The 20,110-nt window shown below is 39.6% G+C and overlaps 1 protein-coding gene across 9 annotated transcripts in view; it reads right to left on the bottom strand.

The window, feature by feature from the left end:
- Nucleotides 1-4,447: 4,447 nt before the first annotated feature.
- Nucleotides 4,448-20,110, bottom strand: part of eef2k (eukaryotic elongation factor 2 kinase) — a 69,456-nt gene continuing 53,793 nt past the window's right edge. For all 9 annotated transcript variants that reach the window (XM_048609323.1, XM_048609331.1, XM_048609329.1 and 6 more), the window contains 7 exons: nt 19,735-19,809; nt 18,766-18,819; nt 17,734-17,874; nt 16,773-16,961; nt 11,939-12,063; nt 8,717-8,895; nt 4,448-6,104 (listed from right to left, as the gene is read on the bottom strand). In XM_048609323.1, the coding sequence (XP_048465280.1) occupies nt 5,995-6,104; nt 8,717-8,895; nt 11,939-12,063; nt 16,773-16,961; nt 17,734-17,874; nt 18,766-18,819; nt 19,735-19,809 (873 nt within the window). In that variant the 3' untranslated portion in view covers nt 4,448-5,994. The remainder of the gene's footprint in view (nt 6,105-8,716; nt 8,896-11,938; nt 12,064-16,772; nt 16,962-17,733; nt 17,875-18,765; nt 18,820-19,734; nt 19,810-20,110) is intronic.

Below are 20,110 nucleotides of genomic sequence, written 5' to 3'. Positions count from 1 at the left end.
CGGAGGTCAGTCCACTCAGGTGCACCAACCCATACGACAGCCGGAGGACCGCTTTACAATGGTATTCTGGGTCCTCCTGGCGGCCAGATGACCGCTTTACATGTGCTCCGCGATCCCCTTTCGCCGTATTAGATAGGCACTGGAGCCCCTAACGGCCGGAGGACCGTATTACACGTACACATGAACTCTGCCCCCCAGCCCCCACGACCCGGTGCGACCCATCCTGGAGATACAGCACTACATCCACAAGGAGAAGACACAATTCCCCCCCCCCCCCGCCGAGGTGTTGTGAGTATGTCAATACAGACAACATAGCTGTAATAAAACAACAAGATGTGTATGCTGAAGATCTGAGACAAAAACAGACATCGCTGGAGACATTTAGGAGGTCTGGCAGCATCTGTGACAGAGAAACAGAATTAACGTTTTGATTCCAGTGACTCTTTGTCAGAACAAGATAAATCATAAAGAAATTCTAAATCTGGATAAATAGTTGCAGAGGGGTGGGGGAGAGGCATTTGGGAATATGATAGAAGAACTTTTGTTCATTTTATTTCACAGCAAGTGGGTACAGCTTATGAGCCCAGCATTTACTGCCCATCTTCGATTGCATTTACTGTAGGTAGACTAGCAGTGTTGATTGGAAGGGAGTTCCAGGATTTTGACCCAGTTATACTGAGGAAACGTGTTAAACGATTCTATCACTTCACTAAAGTTATGGCTGAAGTAAGAAAAAGTGCTGGAAAAAGACAGAAATAGTTAACACTTCAAACACTTCATTGGAACCCGAAGACACATATCAGACTCGAAATACAGTTGCTGTTTAACGAAATATATTTAATTTTAACATGATGTAGAGGTGCCACTGTTGGACTGGGATGGACAATGTCAGAAGTCACACGACACCAAGTTATAATCCAACAGGTTTATTTGAAATCACTAGCTTTTGAAGCACTGCCCCTTCGTCAGATGAAGTCACCTGACGAAGGGGCAGTGCTTTGAAAGCTTGTGATTGCAAATAAACCTGTTGGCTATAGTGTCGTGGGACTTCTGACCTAATCTTAACCTGTTGTTAATTCAATATCATACAATAGTAAGAATGACAAAATAACGGATGAAAATGCCTCTTTCAGAGCATAGTGAATCTATGGAATGCTTTACCACAGAATTGTAGAGTCTGAGTCATTAAGATTACTCAAGGCTGAGAATCAAGGATTATGTAGATAAATGAGGAAACTGGAGTTGAGGATTATTAGATCAGCCATTATCTCATTGAACAGAACAGACTTAATTGCCCGAACGGCCCATTTCTGCTCTTACATCTTATGATCTTAAATGTATTACCGCTCTTTTTTGAGTGAGGCAGGGGGAGGAGGCATGACATAAATTGTGAGATTTAGAGATATTTTTAAATATCATTTATTTTCAGTTTGGGTTATGAACATCTATGTCTTCTGTGTATCTAAAGTAATTAACTTGCAAGTATTTTTTGTAATGTTATTTTTTTAAAAAGACAGTTTGTGAAAGCTACTTTGGCAGGAATAATTGATTTTAATTTAGATCAGGATGATTTCCAAATTAGCAAGCAAAAGATCTGTTAGAAATTTCTAGACTTTTAAAAAAAATTTAAGGGAAACACCCATAATTTATAGTTTTACTTTGTTTTGGGAAGTTCTGTGCAGTCCTTGAATGGATATGGTTTTGCAGAGCTGTGCTCCTGAGAAGGGGTGAATACAGCAAAACTAGTTTACCTTAGAGTGAGTAGTTAGTAAGAGTCCCAAACCAGAAATGTTGGAATAAAACTCTGAAGAGATTATTTAAGATCGGGTATGAGGTCTATAAAGAAGCTATGAGCTTTTCCAGTGTAGGAGTTAAAGTCACAGTTGCTTTAAACCCATCGAGGTGTTAAGAAAAGATTTTTTTCCCTCTGGTGAGACTCTACAATAGTGTTTTTGAATACTGTGCATGAGTCTTCATCTTTGGAATTTGTAAACAAGTGTTTTGGGATTAATTTGATTACATTTTTACTGTGTTTAAAAATCTTTGAATTTACATTACAATAAACACCTGCTGTATAGTTGAAACAAAGTCTGTAACAATGTGTGTGAATATTTCAATGAGTCACCACTTTCTTACAATAAAAACAAAATATAATCTATCAAACCAGATTTAAATCTGGGGTCTGACTCATCCAGTAATAGCGATCATCTGGGTTCATAACAACTCGGACACCCAGATTCATCTGCATTGAAGCTCTGCAGTCTCTCATTGTTTAGGTAATATGCTTTTTATTCCTCCTGCTGAATGCATAATTTCACACTTTACCATATGATAATCTATTTGCCAGCCCTTTGCCTACTCACTGAACCTACCTATATTCCTTTGTAGACTCCATGATATGCTCTTCACAACTTACTTTCCTACCCTATCCTTGTCATCAGCAAATTTAACAACTATATCTCCATTCCTTTCATCCAAGTAATTTATGCATATTATAAGTTAAGGTCCCAGCATAGATCCATGTGGCAAACACCTTTTGCATCTAACCAACAGAAATTGACCTATTTATTCCTACTGTTTCCTGATGGCAAGCAAATATTCTATTTATGTCAATATGTTACCCTTACATATTTAATTTTTATTTTCTGCAATAATCGTTGATGTGGCACCTTACCGAATGCCTTCTGGAAAACCAAATACAGTACATTCACTGGTTCCCCTTTATTCATAGCATATTACTTCCGGCAGGAACTTTAATAAATTGGTTAAACATGTTTTTCCTTTCGTAAACCACACTGACTCTGTCTAATTACTATGAATTATTTACAAGTGCCATGTTATAATGTCTATAATAATAGCTTCTAACATCAGAGTTGTTGGTTGGTTTGCTAAGCTGACTGGTTTTCGTGCAAACGTTTCATCTCCTTTCCAGGTGACATCTTCAGTGCTGTCTAGTGTCCATTAAAGCACTGTTGTCATGGTCCCAGTCAAATTGATGTCCTTCTATGTCAGTGTGTATTGAAACGAGGGAGAGTTGGTCGTGCTGTTTTGCTGCGAGTTGGTGTTCATGTAACCTGGTGGCAAGTTTCCTGCCCGTCTGTCCCATGTTGTGTTTCTTGCAGTTACTGCATGGTATTTTATATATCACATTTGTCCTGCTCATTGTGGGTATGGGGTCATTCCTCTTTGACAATAGCTGGCAAAGTGCGGCTGTTGGTTTGTGTGCTATCATTATTCCAAGAGGTCATAGGAGTCTTGTAGTCAGTTCTGATATGTTTCTAATATAGTGTGGGGTGGCCAGTACATTGGGGCGTAGTGTCTTTTTGGTGTTGTTTGTTTGCCAGGCATTGGCAGACGAAGCTGTTGGGATACCCACTGTTCGTAAAGACTTTGTATAGGTGTTCCTCTTCATTTTTGTGCAGCTCCGGGATGTTGCAGTGTGATAACTGGGACAAAGTTACAGTACTAGGACAAGCAAGACAAAAAAAGACAAGCACGAGAATTCCTAGAGGCTCGATTTTCAACCACTGGTGCGATAAACAAACATGTTGAAATAGACCCCATCCACATACTACTACAGTACAAAAACGGAAACAAGACTGCCCACCATGACAGACTGGATTAAATAAATTCAGAGCAGGACAGAACAAAAGCACTTCAACGGAGGCTAGACTGCATTGAAGATGTCAGTTAGAAGGGAGACGGAAACATTTGCATGAAAACCAGTCAGGTCGGCAAACTAACCAACAACTCCAGCCACAACAAAAACAGAAGTTGCTGGAAAAGCCCAGCAGCTTTGGCAGCATCTGTGAAGAAAAAAAATTAAAAGTTAATGTTTCAGGTCTGGTAACCCTGCCTCAGAGCAAGCACAGTTCTTTTGGCTTTAATTTAACTTCAACCACAAAACGAGCTACAGATCTTCATTAAAATATTAAGCTTCTCATGTCATTTCAATAACAGATGTTAAGCTAATTGGCCTGTAGTTTCTTGCTTTGTGTCTCTCTTTTTGCATAAAGGAGACACATTCAATATTTTCCATTGGAATGGAATTTTACCCAAATCTAAGAAATTCTGGAAAATTCAAATTAAAGCATCACACATCTCACCAGCCACTTCCTTTCAGATGCAATGATAAACTCCAGGACCCAGGGACTTGTCAACCCACAGCTCGAACAGTTTGCTCAGTATCATTTCTCTGTTGATTGTTATTTTACCCGAGTTAATCTCTTCCTCACAATTTTACAGTTATTTACGGGATATTACTTGTATCCTCAACCGTGCAAAATATCAGTTCAATTAATCTGCCATCTCATTTTCCATTATTAACCTCTGGACTCAAACACTCTACAGGAACAATGCTGACTTTATTGACTCAAATATCTATAAAACCTTTATGGTTTTTTTCAGTTCAAGCTAGCAAATTTAAATAATTCAATAAATTCAGAGATTTAAAACAATAAAAAAAGAATTTATTCTTGCAAAGCGCATTCACATTACACATTAAAAACTGTGTAAACCATAAAGTGCCTGCTGATTTATAAGAATGCACAGCAGTCATTGTACAATCCATGGTGCCAAGCTAAGAATATGGTGATGTTTTACATAAAAGAGGCAACATACTTCATGGAAAATGATAGACTATTTTTTTTGACTCCAGAAGGGGAGAGCCTTATGTCATCATCATCATCTAGTGGCAATCAGTTGTTAGTAGTAAAGCAAGTAATTAACCATTGCCCCTTTTTTTAAAAATAGGAAACATATTTCTCAATGGTTCAATAAAATCTTCATGCTTTCTTGAATATGGTACTTCCTAGATGAAAGCATTTGCAATTACATAGGTAAAGGATCACATAGAGATAAATACATTATTTTCACACTAGGTACAATAGTTGTTGGGTCATTCAATGATGATTTAGGATGAACTGGCTGAGAGCATTGCAGGGCTCAATCAGTACACAGCATTGGGCCTGATGGGATAACTAATGGGGTAATTTTATGTTCTACGAGGGGACGTTTCTGCTGCTTGGTGAACATCATCAGGTGAGTTGTTAGACTGAGGTCTTTGGCAGTCTGGTGTCATTGGTGATTCTCTGGCATCGTTATAAAAACTTCTTACAATGTTTTGACCAACATTTCTCCCTTAACCAATTGGACCAGACACATTGATGGCACAAAAAGGCTGAATACATTATAGCCATTGCACCTTAAGGTCATTAATTATCTAGAGTGCACTGAGGTGCGTGATTGCATTAAGGTACAATATAAGTATTAAGCAGAGATGGATGGGGTCAGAGGGCACAGTAAAGTCTATTATGGAGCTTTTACCCTCTTTATCCGCAGCCGGAGGCAGTAAAGGCACCTGTAAACTAGTGATAGACACAATGCTGTAATTCAGCTGGATGTGTCACTTTGTTGTGCGTTTGTCAGCAAATCCAGATTAGACAAACATGATTTTGTAATGAGTGCTCTTTAATGTACAACTGTCCTGCACACGTTCACCCCCATCATCACACTTTTGTAAACATAACTGTAGTATTTGAATCTGCTGGAGTGTTGCCTCCTCTTCATGAAGGATGATGAAGGGGAACAACATGAAGGTGCTTTTCTTAAACTGTTAATCATAAAAAGGGTCAGATCAACAATCATAAAATCCCACTTGCTCTGCAAATATCCCTGGCATTATCAAAAATTATAAAAAGTGCTGTTAAATTCAGCCAGATACTTGCAATAATAATACCATAAGCAGCTAATGCAGATTAACACAGACCCAAAACATGACGAGAATCAGAATAGTGCAGAACAGAAGGACAGCACGCAGCCCACTGAATTTGCAATGATTCTGATCATTCAAAAAGATCATTCAATGCAATGGTAAAAATACAGAAGAAATTCCAAACATTCTGTGCAGACAAAAGGAAGACATCTGACATTTAGTAAACAATAACCATTTTTTTTAAAATAACTTTGACAATCAACTGTGCATAGGTCAAAGGTTTATTCCTCCATCATGGACCAAGCTTCCTCTGCCCGCTCGTAGTACTGGTTAGCAAGTCTGCCCTTCATGTCTGCCATTGCTGCATCTGCTGCTTCTGTGAAGAGGTCTCCTAAACACAGCAGCATGCAAATAATAACATTAAACATAGGTTAAAAAATCACTTCAAGACATTCTTATCCTAATTCAATTCACCATGTGCCCCAGTTCCTCAAAAGGCATCAGCCATTCCCTAATTGGGTAGATATTTCAAATCAACATGTTCAGAGATGTTAATACACTGTAGGACTTGAACGCTGTCTTTTGGCTCAGAGGCAGGAACTTGACCACTGCATCACCTAGTGATTGAATTGGTGCTAAGGATCAGATTCAGCTGTCAAGGCCTTCCTATGTGAAATACCTCATTATCAAAGATCAGAGCATAGCGAGTCTTGTGCTGCAGTGTACTATAAGTAGTTCTGAGCCAGAAGGACCAAATTCAAATGCCAACTGCCCCAGATATCATTACACATCCGAACAGTTTGATTAAGAATACTTCTTTCAAAGTTCAGAGCTCTCAAATAGAAAAGTCAGTAATGAAGAGTCTGTCAGTGCATATGAAACCACACCTCAGAAACACACATTGAAAAAAGGTCTAGCTACAGGGGAAGAAACAGACTCAACAACTGCGGTTTAATACATCATTAATATAGGCTGCTATACTGGAAACCAATGGGTGTCATGCTCCTGCATGAGCAAGGTGTCAACAGCATTAAGAGCGTGAACAGCGAGTACAAATCTAATCTGACCGCAAGAAGGTTAATTCAGTCCAACAACATTATTTAAAACACCCCATAATACTGTAAGCATTTTCACCTCCTCTGAACCTATCTTTCGTTTCTTTGAATGTCTCATTATTACACTGTCTTGCTTTGTACCAAAATCAATTTTTGTCATTTTGGCTACTCCTGTGCTGCACCCCTTCTCAAATTTTCCTTATTACTCTGTCCCTACTCCTGTATTCGAATAAAAACTGTTCACCTTCAGTATCCTTAAGCTCAGGTAAAAGGTCATCACCTGAAATGCTGTGTGGAGCTGGAGGAGCACAGCAGGCCAGGCAGCATCAGAGGAGCAGGAAAGTTGACGTTTCGGTTTGGGACCAGAAATGGGGGAGGGGGAAGGGAGCTCAGAAATAAATAGAGAGAGGAGGGGTGGGGCTGGGGAAGGTAGGTGGGATGGTGATCGGTGAGTGCAGGTAGGCAGTGGTGGGGATTGGTCAGCGAGGTGGGAGGAGCGGATAGATGGGAGAGAAGATGGACGGGTTCTTTACTTCCTACAGTTCTTACTATACCTGAAATGCTGACTCTGTTTCTCACTTTAAAGATAATGCTGAGTGATTATAACAATCTGTCTACCAATCTGGGCAAACAAGACCATCTAACTTATCAAATATACCCAATAGAAATCTCAGGCGGCTTCTAGGGCGAAACTGAGACATCAGAGTGTGAGGAGGCCAAGACAATACAGCAAAATAGGACATTACATTTTGGTTAACACTTCAAAATTGAATTCTAACATTAATTGATTGTGCACAGTTTTATAGATCCTCAAGCTGGGACCATATCAAGCATCCAGGAAAGCTTGTTACTTCAAATGAAAACGTTAATGTTCACAGGAATATTAAACAAAGATTACACTCTAATATCTCTGATAATAAACAGCAGGTCATTTGGTATCAGAGAAACGAATAAAGAATTATTTTGGTGTAACTCTGCTTCAAAGCCCAGGCCAATACTGAAGATGGTCCAGATGCAATCCCTTACTGCGATCTGCTCAGAAATGCTTCTGTGGCAATTCTAAAATGCGTTGACACTTCTGCCATTATTAGATCTTAAGAGATAGGGACAGGAGTAGGCTGTACAGCCCCTAATGCCTGCTCCACCATTCAATCGGATCATGGCTGTTTCAACATTTCTCATGTCCACTTTCCTGCATTTTGCTCCATAACCCTTGGCTCCCCTACTGATCAAAAATCTATCAGCCTTAAATGTACACAATTTGTGTCTGCACTCACAGCTCTCTGTGGCAAGGGGTTCCAAAGACTCTCAGGCCTCAGAAGAAATTCCACCTCCTCTCAGTCTTAAATTGGCACTCCTTCATTCTGGAGGCTATGCCCTCTGGTCCTGAACTCTCCCATGGGGTGAAAAATCCTCTCAGCATTTACCCTGTTAAGCCCTTAAAAATCCTACATATTTCAATGACATTGTCAAATAAGTATTAGGCAGCACAAAATCCCAAGTTTAACAATAGACATTTATATAACACATTTCCAAAGGTGCTTCAAAGAACTGTTATCAAATAAAATGTGACAATGAGACACACAAAGGAGATATCAGGACAACTGAGTAAAAGAGGTAGGTATAACAGGGGTCTCAAAGGACAGTGGTGTTTTGGGAGAGAATTTCAGAACTTAAGAATGTGTGTAGTCAACAACATGTGAATCAATGGTTGGATGAAGAAAACTGTAGATGTGTAACAGGCTAGAGTTGGAGAAGTGCAGAGTTCCCAGAGAATTGAAGGACTAGAAGAGGCTGTAATCTAAGTTTTAAACACAGAGTCGAAAAATAGCCTTCTGAGACCTGAAGTTGACAATTATTCATTAAAAGGACAAGGTACTGGACAGTAGCTACTGTTAAATTATTTCCTGCTCAGTTTGTTTGGAAAATGTTGATATCTTTATTCTACCTGCTTTCTGTGGATCTGGCTCCACACCAAACCCTCCTGTCATGTGGATCTCTGCCTTTCGAGCTAGAAGACAATACTTAGGTTCATCTCCTGTGCCATCGTACTCTCCACCTTCATCATAATCAGTCATGTTCAGAGCAGCACTGTACCAATACAAAGCTTCCTTCCAGTCTTGAGTCCTGCGATGTCAATGGAAAAAACAGTTACATTAAACAGTTACATGCTACAGAAGCCATGCGAATTAAATAAAATGAGTGACCTTCTAAGCTAATATATTTGTCAGTGTGGCACTGGCCAAAAGACTAGGCAATTCTTTCTGGTTTTAAAACAGCACAGAAAGTGTCCATTCAGCCTACTGTGCCCTGCAGGCTCCTTAAAAGAGCTACCTTTTTAATCCAACACTCCAACTATATCTCCCCCAAATTAGCCAATTGAAAGCTATATGTCCAAATTGCCTTTTGAAAGTTCCTTTCTGCTGGCACCTTTTTTGATCATAATGCTCTGTTTTGACAGTTATTTTAAACTTCATGCCTCTAGTTACAAGGCAAACTTACAAGGGGAAACAGTTTTTCCACTACTTACTCCACAAAAAGGGTCTCATTATTCTAATACCATTGTTAGGTCTTCCATTGACCTTTCCTCCTTTAAGGGAGACAATCAAAGCTTCAAGGCTTGATGCCCAATTTATGATCTGTTTTAAATCTCTCTGTTGCCTCACTGATCAATTTTTTGACAATTAACAAGGAGGGCTGATGAAGATAATGCATTGGATGTGGTCTAAATGGCCTTTAGCAAAGACTTTTGATAAGTTCCTTCATGGCAGATTCATCAAGAAAGAAATAGCCTATGGAATCCAAGTGGCATACTGGATTTAAAAAGAGGCTGAAAAGGAGGAAACAAAGGGTGATGGTAGAGAGACATCTCTGTAACTGGAAGTCTGTTTCCAGTGGCAATCTGCAAGGTTCAGAGCTGGGGCCTTGCTGTCTGTGCTGTACATTCATGATTTGGACTTAAATGTACACGTATGACCAAGAGGTTTACAGATGCCGTGAAAACTGATACAGTGGTAAATAGTAGGGGGATAAATATAAACTGCAGAAAGATATCAATGGACTGGTCAGACAGTCAGTGTTGTCGCAAATGTATTTCAACCCAGAACAGTGACATTATGCACTTGGGAGGGCTGACAAGGCAAGGGATTACCTATAAATTGTAGGAGCCTGTTAAGTACTAAAGATCAAAGGAATCTTGTGCTCATAGCCACAGATTCCTGAAGGTATCAAGGCAGGTGGATAAGCTGGTTAAGGAGTCATATGGGATACGTGCCTTTATTAGCCGAGGCACAAAATACTGGAGCAGGGAGGTATGCAGGAACTGTATAAAATGCTGGTTAGGCTATAAGTGGCAGTACAGCATGCAATTCTAGTTGCCACATTATGGGAAGGAACTGATAGCACTAGAGAGAGAGTGCACAGAGATCTACCAGGATGCTGCCTGGGTGGATGGTCTGAGTTATGAGAAAAAAATGTACAACTGGAATTGTTTTCCTTGGAGAAGCAAAGTTTGAGAGGGACCTGTTAGAGGTGAATAAGATTATGGATGGCATACAGAGGCACATTTTCCATTAGAATATGGATCAATAACAATGGGGCACAGATTAACTATAACAGGCTAAGAGGGAGTTGAGGAGAATTGTTTTGACCCAGAGGATGATAGGAGTCTGATACTCCCTGCTTGGAAAAGTGGCTGAGTCAGAAACTTTCAAAACATTTAAGCAGTATTTAAATATTTACTCCAGGGCTAAGAGCTGGAAAATATGATAAGCATAGTCAGATCTTTGCTGTTCAGTGTGGACACGATGGACTGATTGGCTTCCTATGCTGAGAATGTCTACGAGACTCTCCAGCCCATCTCTGTAACCTTTCCCAGCTCTGGTTCTTTAAATCTCCCAAAGCCTTCACTTTGCTACTGATGGTCATGTCGACATTCATCTAGACCCCAAACTCTGGAATTCCTTCCCTAAACTGCTTGGTTTCACTCTCCAGCTGGTTCAGAAAATTCACCATTAGACTCACAATATTGATTGCTGCTCAGCAGACTCAGCTGTCAGGTACATGGACATCAGGAAAAGGATTGAGTTATCCTGTTGGCTCTCCACCTTCAAAATGGACCATCAACTAACTGTTCAGTTTCTCAGATAACGATGCCAAAGGGTTACCAGCCTTTCCAATTCCCTAAAGTTATCTGATTGAGGGGAGGCATTAGCTATCTTTCCCAATTGTTTGTTCTATATAAATAAAGAATAAGGTAAATGGAGGAAGCAACTGAACCGTATATCCTGAAATTTCACAGCTCATAAATAGATTTGCCTTATCTGGATTAGTTAGACACCCAACCAAAAACTCAGTTCATAGTCCAGATGATTTGATTTTTGTTTACATAAATTTGTCCAAATGGTACAACACAAGGACAGGGTAAGTGTGCTACATGTTTATACACATAGCATACGTATGTAGAAGTTTCATTGCAACTCTAATCAAGACACAGTGATGAATGGAAGCAGATCCCAGGGAAATTCTCAGCCCAAGCATTTGAAAAACACTCCATGTCTCTTATTGACTGAAATACTTTGTATCCTGTTTCATCAGCATTCTTTCCCTTTCCCGTATTCCAATTGACAGATGCAACTTTTTTCACAGAAAAAAATATTTAGCTGATAAAGCTTTGGGTCTCTTGTTTTACTGCTGATTGTACTTCATCAGTTACTAGACTTCCCCTTCATTCACTCACACAGAGGACTTAGGTTTCAGAACAACCCATAATCACAACGAACCAGTTTTCTCTCCTTTCTTACAAGTTTCACAGGCACTGCGATCCTTCAGGTGTTTGCTCAATAGATCAGGTTTCACTGCAATACAATGCCAGATAGTGACTGCTGGCAAACTATGACCACAAAATGCATCCTAGGTGATACTGCCAGTGATCAGATGCCTAAACTTTCTAGCAAATAAAAGAAAATACAAAATTTAAATATATTCAAACAGAGTAGATGAATATTAATTAAGCTCAAGACAATTCCATTACACAATGTCAACTAGTATAGGACTCATGAAGTCTTAAAAAATATTCTGTGCAAAGGCTCTGGACAAATTGAATTTCAAGAACTTTTTCAAAAATAATTACAAAGTTATCAGCAATGATGAAAAAAAAAAGATGCTGCACCTTTTGGGACTCAGATTGATGCCAGTATCAAAAGCTCGAGCTGCAAGAATCATGGATGGACGATCCCCTGCTTCTGCACCCATCAGCAAGTAGTCAAAGCCTCTCTGCCGGTTCTGTTCAGTATCCTGTTCAGAGGATTATGGATTTACTTGAATTGCTAATCTATACAAATTTACAAGGAATCACATTGAGTCTTCAGTTCAAAAATAAACACCAGCAAGGATGTGTAACTTATGTAGCAGATGGGCCTTCTCTGACTCAACTCACCCTATCGGCATATCCATATATTCTGTATGTGAGACTAGGCCCCCCCTAACAGTAATATTGTTAAACAGTGTATAAATCAGCAACTTAGAGGAGCACATTTTATTAGGTAATAGCATCAAAGATGACCTTAAGCATTATTGTGGGTAGTCCTAATTGTTAAAAGTAGGTCACAGGATGAGTTCATAGGAAAATCTCGACAGTTTCCTACAACAACATTTTGAGGAACCAACTAAGCAATAAGCTATTTTAGATCTAATATTGTGAATGGAGACAGAGTGAAAGAATAATCATATAGTAAAGGATCTTCTGGGTTTGGGTGATGATGAATTTCATATTAGATTTGAGAATTATTTGAAACTAGGGTTTTAAATTTAACCAAAGCAAATTAAAGACATACGCGAGGCAAGCTGCCCAAGGTGAATTTTGAAATTTGGATATAAGGGTTAACAACCAAAAATAATCATTTGAAGAAATAATTCTGAATGCTTATTAAGTACAGATCCCCTTGAAGATTATAAACTCTTATGGGAAAGTGGTGTAACCATGGCTAACTAGAAAAAAATAAGGATATATAGTGTTAGCTTGGAAGAAGCTTACACTGTTGCCAAAAGGAGTAATAAAATAGATGATCAGGAGGTTTTCAAATTTAAAAAGAATGACCAAGAAGACATTAACGAAGAAAATGAACGTGTAAACTCGCTAGAAGCACACAAACATGTTGATTACTTGTAAATGCTCTTGAAATAAGGAAGAAATTAACAGAAATAGAAGACACAAAAAGACAATGCAAACTGTGGATAATCAAGGGTCTAATTAGTGAGGAATAAAAGTAATGAAAAAGTAATAAAAATCTGGAGAAAGTAGAACCAGAAGCTGAAAAATCGCCTTGATTTTAAGCCTATATCACACATTTTTAAAAAGGCAACACCAAAGACTGCGGATGCATAAGTTCTGATCTTCTAGAATTTCCAAGATTCTAGAATGGTCCCAATCTGGATTGGAAGGCAGCTGTTCACGAAACAGGGAGAGAGGGATACAGGGAACTGTTAGTCAGTTAGCCTGACATCAGTAGCAGAAAAATATTGGAATCTATTACCAAGGATTTGAAAAATCAAAATGGTTTGAATAGGGAAAGCAGTAAATTACTTGAGTCACAGCTGAACAGGTTGGGGCTATTTTCCCTGGAGCATCAGAGGCTGAGGGGTGACCTTAAAGAAGTTTATAAAGTCATGAGGGGATGGACAGGGTGCACAGCCAAGGGGAGTCCAAAACCAGATGGCATAGGTTTAAGGTGAGAGGGGAAAGATTTAAAAGGGACCTAAGGAGCAACTTTTTCATGCAAAGGGTGGTGTGTGTATGGAACAAGCTGCCAGAGGAAGTGGTGGAGGCTGGTACACTTACAACGTTTAAATGGCATCTGGATGGGTACACGAACAGGAAAAGTTTAAGAGGAATATGGAACAAATGCTGGCAAATGGGATTAGATTAATTTAGGATATTTAGCTGGAACGGACAAGTTAGACTGAAGGGTCTGTTTCCATGCTGTACTTCTCTATGACTATGGCACTTCTGATAATCAGTTTAACCTGCCTGGATTGCTGCACAGCTCTACAGAAGGGGGATCAGATAGCCAGATTGATGGAGACATGTGAAGTCACTCTATACTTAACCTTGTTGCCATATGCAAATCCCCCTCAAGAATGCAATGTGAAGTAAATCAGATTGCATTACAGTAACCTTGACAATGTTCACAGCCCTCCTGGCAACACTTGACTTCCCTCATGCACCCCAACCACCTCCCACAACTATCCCTCGGTCTCACAACATGTACTCACTCCATGACAATTTTCATTCATCCTTCCAACAACATTCACTACCACCTGCCCACTCACCCCACCACCACCATCCTCAACAATGTTGACCCATCGCCCAAATCACATTGTCCCTGTCTTGTCAACGTAAGATGACTGCACTGCCTGGGTGTGCATGCTGAGGGACTGAAGGGAAGACATGAAGGGAAGTGAGCACATGGATGAAGAGGAGTCAAACACTATTGGGGGTGGGAGGTGGTGTTGGGGGAGTGACAAGTGCTGTCGGAGTGTGACAGAGAGACAAACACCATTGAGGGGGAGATGAGGGAGCTGTGAACACTTTCGAATGAGGGATGAGGGAGAGACAAAACCTGTTTGGGCCTGAGGGGGTGTTGAACACAATTAGGATGATGTGATCTGGGGAGAATAGAAATTTACTATCACGTGTACTTTTACATGAAAAATACAGTGAGAAGTTTTATAAGTCACTCTACCACAATGCCTATATAAAATGACAGAAGTTATACATAATAATAAAACACGTAAAATTAATACCAAGTTCATCACAGTTCAGTTAATGGCTTCTGGGCTCGGGGAAAGCTGATCAAGGAACAATGGAATACCCTGAAGATACAGCTGGGACTAGACTGCCATTCCGGGACTAGATCATCATGCCAATCACTGGGACACTGGGCCGGAAGCCTCGCTGAAGACAACAGCTGCAAGATTACCACGGCAGGACTAGACTGCCGAGCCAGCCATTAGAATACTGGGCCGGAAGCTTCCACTGAAGAAGACAGCCACGAGACTGCCATGCTGGGACTGCCAAACCGCTAGACCATGCTGGGCAAGACCACCATGCCAGGCCAGTGGAAGCTACCTTGTCACTGGGCTGGGAGAAGCCTCCTGTTCCCCTTTCAACACTACTCCAGATGCTGCTGCTGATCTACTGTCCTTCCCTTCCACTGATGCTTCCGCTCCTTCAGGCATTTGGGCTAGTTGTAGGCCTCGAGCCTTGGCACAGTCTACAAGTATGGGCTGGCAAAATCAGCCCAGGACCTACTCCTTCCTCGCAACGCTGTCAGGGATGGAGGGGTGGACAAACACTATTGGGCACTGACGGGGAAACTGAACGCAGCTGGTGAGGCAGGGGTATGAAAGAGGATGAGCATTGTTGCTGAGGTAGGGGAGAGAAATTGTATAACATTGGTACCCAGAATAGAAGATTAGGTGTATCTTTAGTTTATGACAAAAAATGGGTGTAGTTTTGCTGGAATTATGCTCACCACTTGTGAGAACAATCCATCCAGTTTAGAGATTTGGACTGTTGATAAAGAACTGCTTCCCCTTAACTTTTTCTGTCCATACATTGTATTTTTGTTTTGCCTGTTTGTGTAGTTTAAAAAGGATAACATTTAAACTATATTCTGCAGTCATAAATTAGTATTCCAGTTTTCCTTTTTCTCCACCATTGGTTATGAAAATTAATTTGATGACAATAATTAGTCATTTCCATATTAATGACAAAAGCCTGATGTGTATGTCTTTTAACCTGAATCAGTCAGGTAAATTGGGCTTTTTGGTAGTTTAATTGAATTTTCTCATTTGTGGCATCTCTGGAAACAGTGGGCCTTGATATGAGCACATTCTCCCAAATGAGTGATGACAACGTGGACTGAAGATTGGCTAACTGACAGAAAACCTATTACTTTTAGGATGGCATGCTGTAATTAGAAGAATTTAGAAGAATGATAGGTGATCTAATTGAAACATATATTATTGTTAGAGGGCTGACAGGCTGTTTTCCCTGGACAGAGAGTCCAGATACAGTGAGCAAAGTCCAATGAATGCCTAACATGGCTATATAAGTTTCTTCTGTTGACAGTAAGTAAACATACCTCCAAAGTGACGTCTGTCAAGATATGATGAGGCAGCTGCAGGTAGATTAGACCAAGGGCAACAATTGCTTCCAGTTCTCCACAAAGAGCAGCATGTTCAGATCAGTGTTTGCAACTCAACTATTTGCAATCTATATCAAAGATCAGATGAGGGGACTGGGCATAACTGTTCAAAACTGCTAATGATACAAAGTTAGGTAGGAAAGAAATCTGTGAGGAAACAACATTAACCTTGAAGCTGCTGACAACTGAACAGTCAATCTCACCAGTCACTTTTGCAAAAAAAAGTCATCATTTTGTTCATGATTTTTTGATGGAATTTTAAGATTTTTGCCCTGCAGATCCACTTATTTGATGAAAACTTTCTTACATCAAGTGGCTGCAAAAGGATATAAACTAATTCAGTGTTTGGACAAGAAAGTAATGGATGGAGTATAATGTGCAGTTGTGAAATTACTACAATTTTGATGGGAAGAAATATCTTTTAAAAATAAAAAGGTGAAGAAATAAATGTTGGAAGTCAAAAATGGATCTGGATGTCCTTGTAAACAGATCAGGTGCAACAAGCTATGAGGAAAGAAAATGGGAAAATCTCGACTAGATTACTGCATATGGCTTGTGTCATCTTATCTATCGGAAACATATACTTGCCTTTCTGGGATGAGAGGTTTGTCCTATTAGTCTATACTCTATGGACTTTAGAAGAATGGTAGGTGATCTAATTGAAACATATATTATTGTTAGAGGGCTGACAGGCTGTTTTCCCTTGCCAGAGATTCCAGATACAGTGGGCAAAGTCCAATGAATGCCTAACACGGCTATACAAATTTTTTCTTGTTGACAGTACAGTAAACATACCTCCACAGTGACGTCTGTCAAGATATGATGAGGCAGCTGCAAGTAGATTAGACCAAGGGCAACAATTGCTTCCAGTTCTCCACAAAGAGCAGCATGTTCAAGATGGAAGATTGCAGACTCGCGATCCCACTCTTCCAGTTTATCACAGAATCGGCCAGCCTCATGATAACGTACCATAGCCAAGTGCACCTGCACACAAAATGTAATTGATTAGCTTGTGATTTACAGTGTGATAGGAAATAAACAGACAAAAGAAAAGGAAAGAAAGAGGGAGCAATGGGATGGGTATTGGGATTGTTCTAGTGGACGGTAAGCACAGGCACATTGAGCTAAGTGGCCCCCTTTTACGCCGTATATCTGCTCTTCAATAAACTCATAACAATTAAAAAGGAAGGAAAAAAATCACCTAATTCAAGTTGAATTGTATGATTGAAGACACTATAACTCTGTGATATTAATCTATCTTGTATTTGTAGAAGGGAGAGCAGACAAAAGACAACACTTACATGATTAATCACATCCACTCTCATCACCTCCAGTCAGACACATCATACTGAACCTCTCCAATACAGTCCAATGAAATGGAGTAAAGTTCAGGAATGAGAACACACAGCAGAAGTGACCTTATCTAGCCCTTTAATAGGGGAGGAAGAGACAACAACATCTCAGTACTGCACCATCTGTTCTCTGAAGATATATACAACATGATCAGGGATCCACTGTGTTCTCCTTCCCCTCAAAGTTCCTTTCATACAATGTTGTGCTTTATGCTGATGGTCTGGAATCACTAACTACTTTCTTGAACAGTTTGTACCAATATGTCATTGTTGTTATTACTGGCATATCTGACAACACAACATGATGCAATAATGAAATACTATTTATTGGACTAAACTAGGCAAAATACAAGCTGTGTCTCCTTAATCTTTCGACCAGAAGATTCCCAAACAGTTAGAATTACCTTGCCCAAAATAGACTTCCCAATTTTCTTTTCCTGCTTGATAGCATTTAATCGCTCCACCTCTACAGCCACACATGAAGGCCGATGTGTGTGAGCCCTGGACATATGGTAAAGGTTCCATTTATCTTCACTGTGGTGATCCTGAATGATAAAAATCACACCAAATAAATGCATTGGCTTTTTGTCAACAAAGTAATGATCTACAAATAGTGAAGCATTTATTTATCAGACTAAGAAATAAATTGCGTTACTACAGAAGTTTGTTGAATCACATTTGCAAACACCACAGCGTAAAATTATCTCAGCCATATCCATGACATTAAATGAAACTTTTGCTTTCACATGTTTGAGGCAAGTCTCCACAAACACTTCTATCGTAAGCGCAATAGCCAGACTGGAACATACAAGTCTAATATCAGGAAATTATTTGGATTATAATGTTCCCACCAATTTTCTCCTTTCAATTCCTTCAGGCATCTAATGATTTCACATTTGAACATAGGCAAGCTACTCGCAAGCACTTTTTACTAATCACAGCTAATTTGCCCCTCCTATGACTCAAGAGTGAAAACAGTTATACCACCTCCTACTCCAGCTGAGAATCGCTAACTCAGCACAGAACAGGGTCCAAACCTGGCAGTTTCCTAGCTACAATGGTTTATGAATATATTTGGTGTTTGATATGTCCCCTGGGCAAATGAGGGAAATCTTCTGCAAAGTATCTGTATACATCATGCATTATCAGTAAAATGCACACAACATAATAAAATGCAAGGACCAAGCAACCATGCATGATCACCGGCTGAGACTTTTGACTGCGTCTGAGGATGAGTAAGGGTTGGCACACATTGGGGTTTGCATTTCCCTGATTGAAGAACAATAGGCAAAGAAACAGGTTTAAGAAATAAAACGAACATTTAACAAAAATATGCATCTAATGCATAAAAGAAGAAACATTGTGCTCCAGAAGAGAACTTTTGGTAGAAAAGCCGTTGTAGACAAACACTCCTGGTTACACACTGCAGTACATACCCTTCGAATGCTGTCTTCATCTGATTCACAATATCTTCGCATATTTGCATTCACCTGAGCAGAATTATATAAAAAAAAGGATTCTGCTAAGTACATTTATTGTAGCAACAAACTAAATGAACAGTAAATATTCTCACTAAACTAAAACAGGCAGATTGGCACTCTAACTCTGTCTAGGCAAGAAACGCTTGCTGCAAAATACACTATAAATATGATTATAATAAGTACTTAATTTGAAGCTGTTTTTCCAAAACAATTATATAATTCTGCATAACTGATCAAACTGATGATAAACTGATGGTTAAGCCCCGCTAGCCTGTTTCACCATTCAATTTGGTATGTATCTTAACTTCATCTACTCACCATTATACTTATGCCTCACTAGAGTGTCAGCTTTGAAAATTTTCAACTGAATCCCCAACTCAACAGCTTTTCTGGCACAGAGCTAGAGATTTCCACTATGTGCAGAAGTACTGCAGTTCTTTTGTGATTGAGATTTGAAATTCTGTATCAGAATCACGAAAAGTGGAACGAGGGAGACCTAATTAAACATCTACTGCAGAAACAGCAGACAGTGTGTATATAAATGGGATTACACAATTGTTACACAGAGTCTACAGCACAGAAACAAGCCAGTCTGTACCAGTGTTTTATAAATGACAAAATGCTCTTCTTGCCTTTCTTCACTTCATACTATTAGCATATCCTTGTATTCCTTTCTCCCTCACATGTTCATCCAACTTCCCCTTAAATGCATCTATGCTACTTGCCTCAACTGCTGTATGGTGGTGAATTCCACATTCTCACCATGCTCTGGGTAAAGAAGTTTCTCCTGAATTCCATATTCGATTTATAAGTGACAAACTTAGTGTCTAATTTTGGATGTTTCCACTACTGAAAATATCTTCTCATATTTATTACATTAAGCCCTTTCATTATATTTTCACATTATGGAAAGCTGCTTATTACCCGATCTGCAAACTCCCCTTCCAATTCACTTCGTCGCTCACTGGAACAGCCACTGTCGCCACCATTTTCAGACATCTAAGAGCAGAACAGAAGATTCGTAACAAAGCAGGCTCTGCTAAATCTTCAAAACTCCATGCTGAAATGGTTATTTGACTAAGCAACTGCAGGTGGTCAAAGAGAAGTTAAAACGGGTTTATTGGGTAACCACAAAAACTGGATGTACAAAAATAATCTCTTTGAAAAGTACTTTCTGATCCAATTACAGTGCAAGTGCTATACAAAAACGTCTAAAATGTATAAACCTGATGCTAAAAATAAAACGAGAGGTAGAGCTGGAGGAACACAGCAGGCCAGGCAGCACAAGAGGAGCAGGAAA

The sequence above is a fragment of the Rhincodon typus genome, chromosome 21 (genome assembly GCF_021869965.1).
Source record: "Rhincodon typus isolate 14 chromosome 21, sRhiTyp1.1, whole genome shotgun sequence".
NCBI classification, from domain to species: domain Eukaryota; kingdom Metazoa; phylum Chordata; class Chondrichthyes; order Orectolobiformes; family Rhincodontidae; genus Rhincodon; species Rhincodon typus.
The sequence above is the reverse complement of the archived record's forward strand: the minus strand, read 5'-3'. Positions and strand labels throughout refer to the sequence as shown.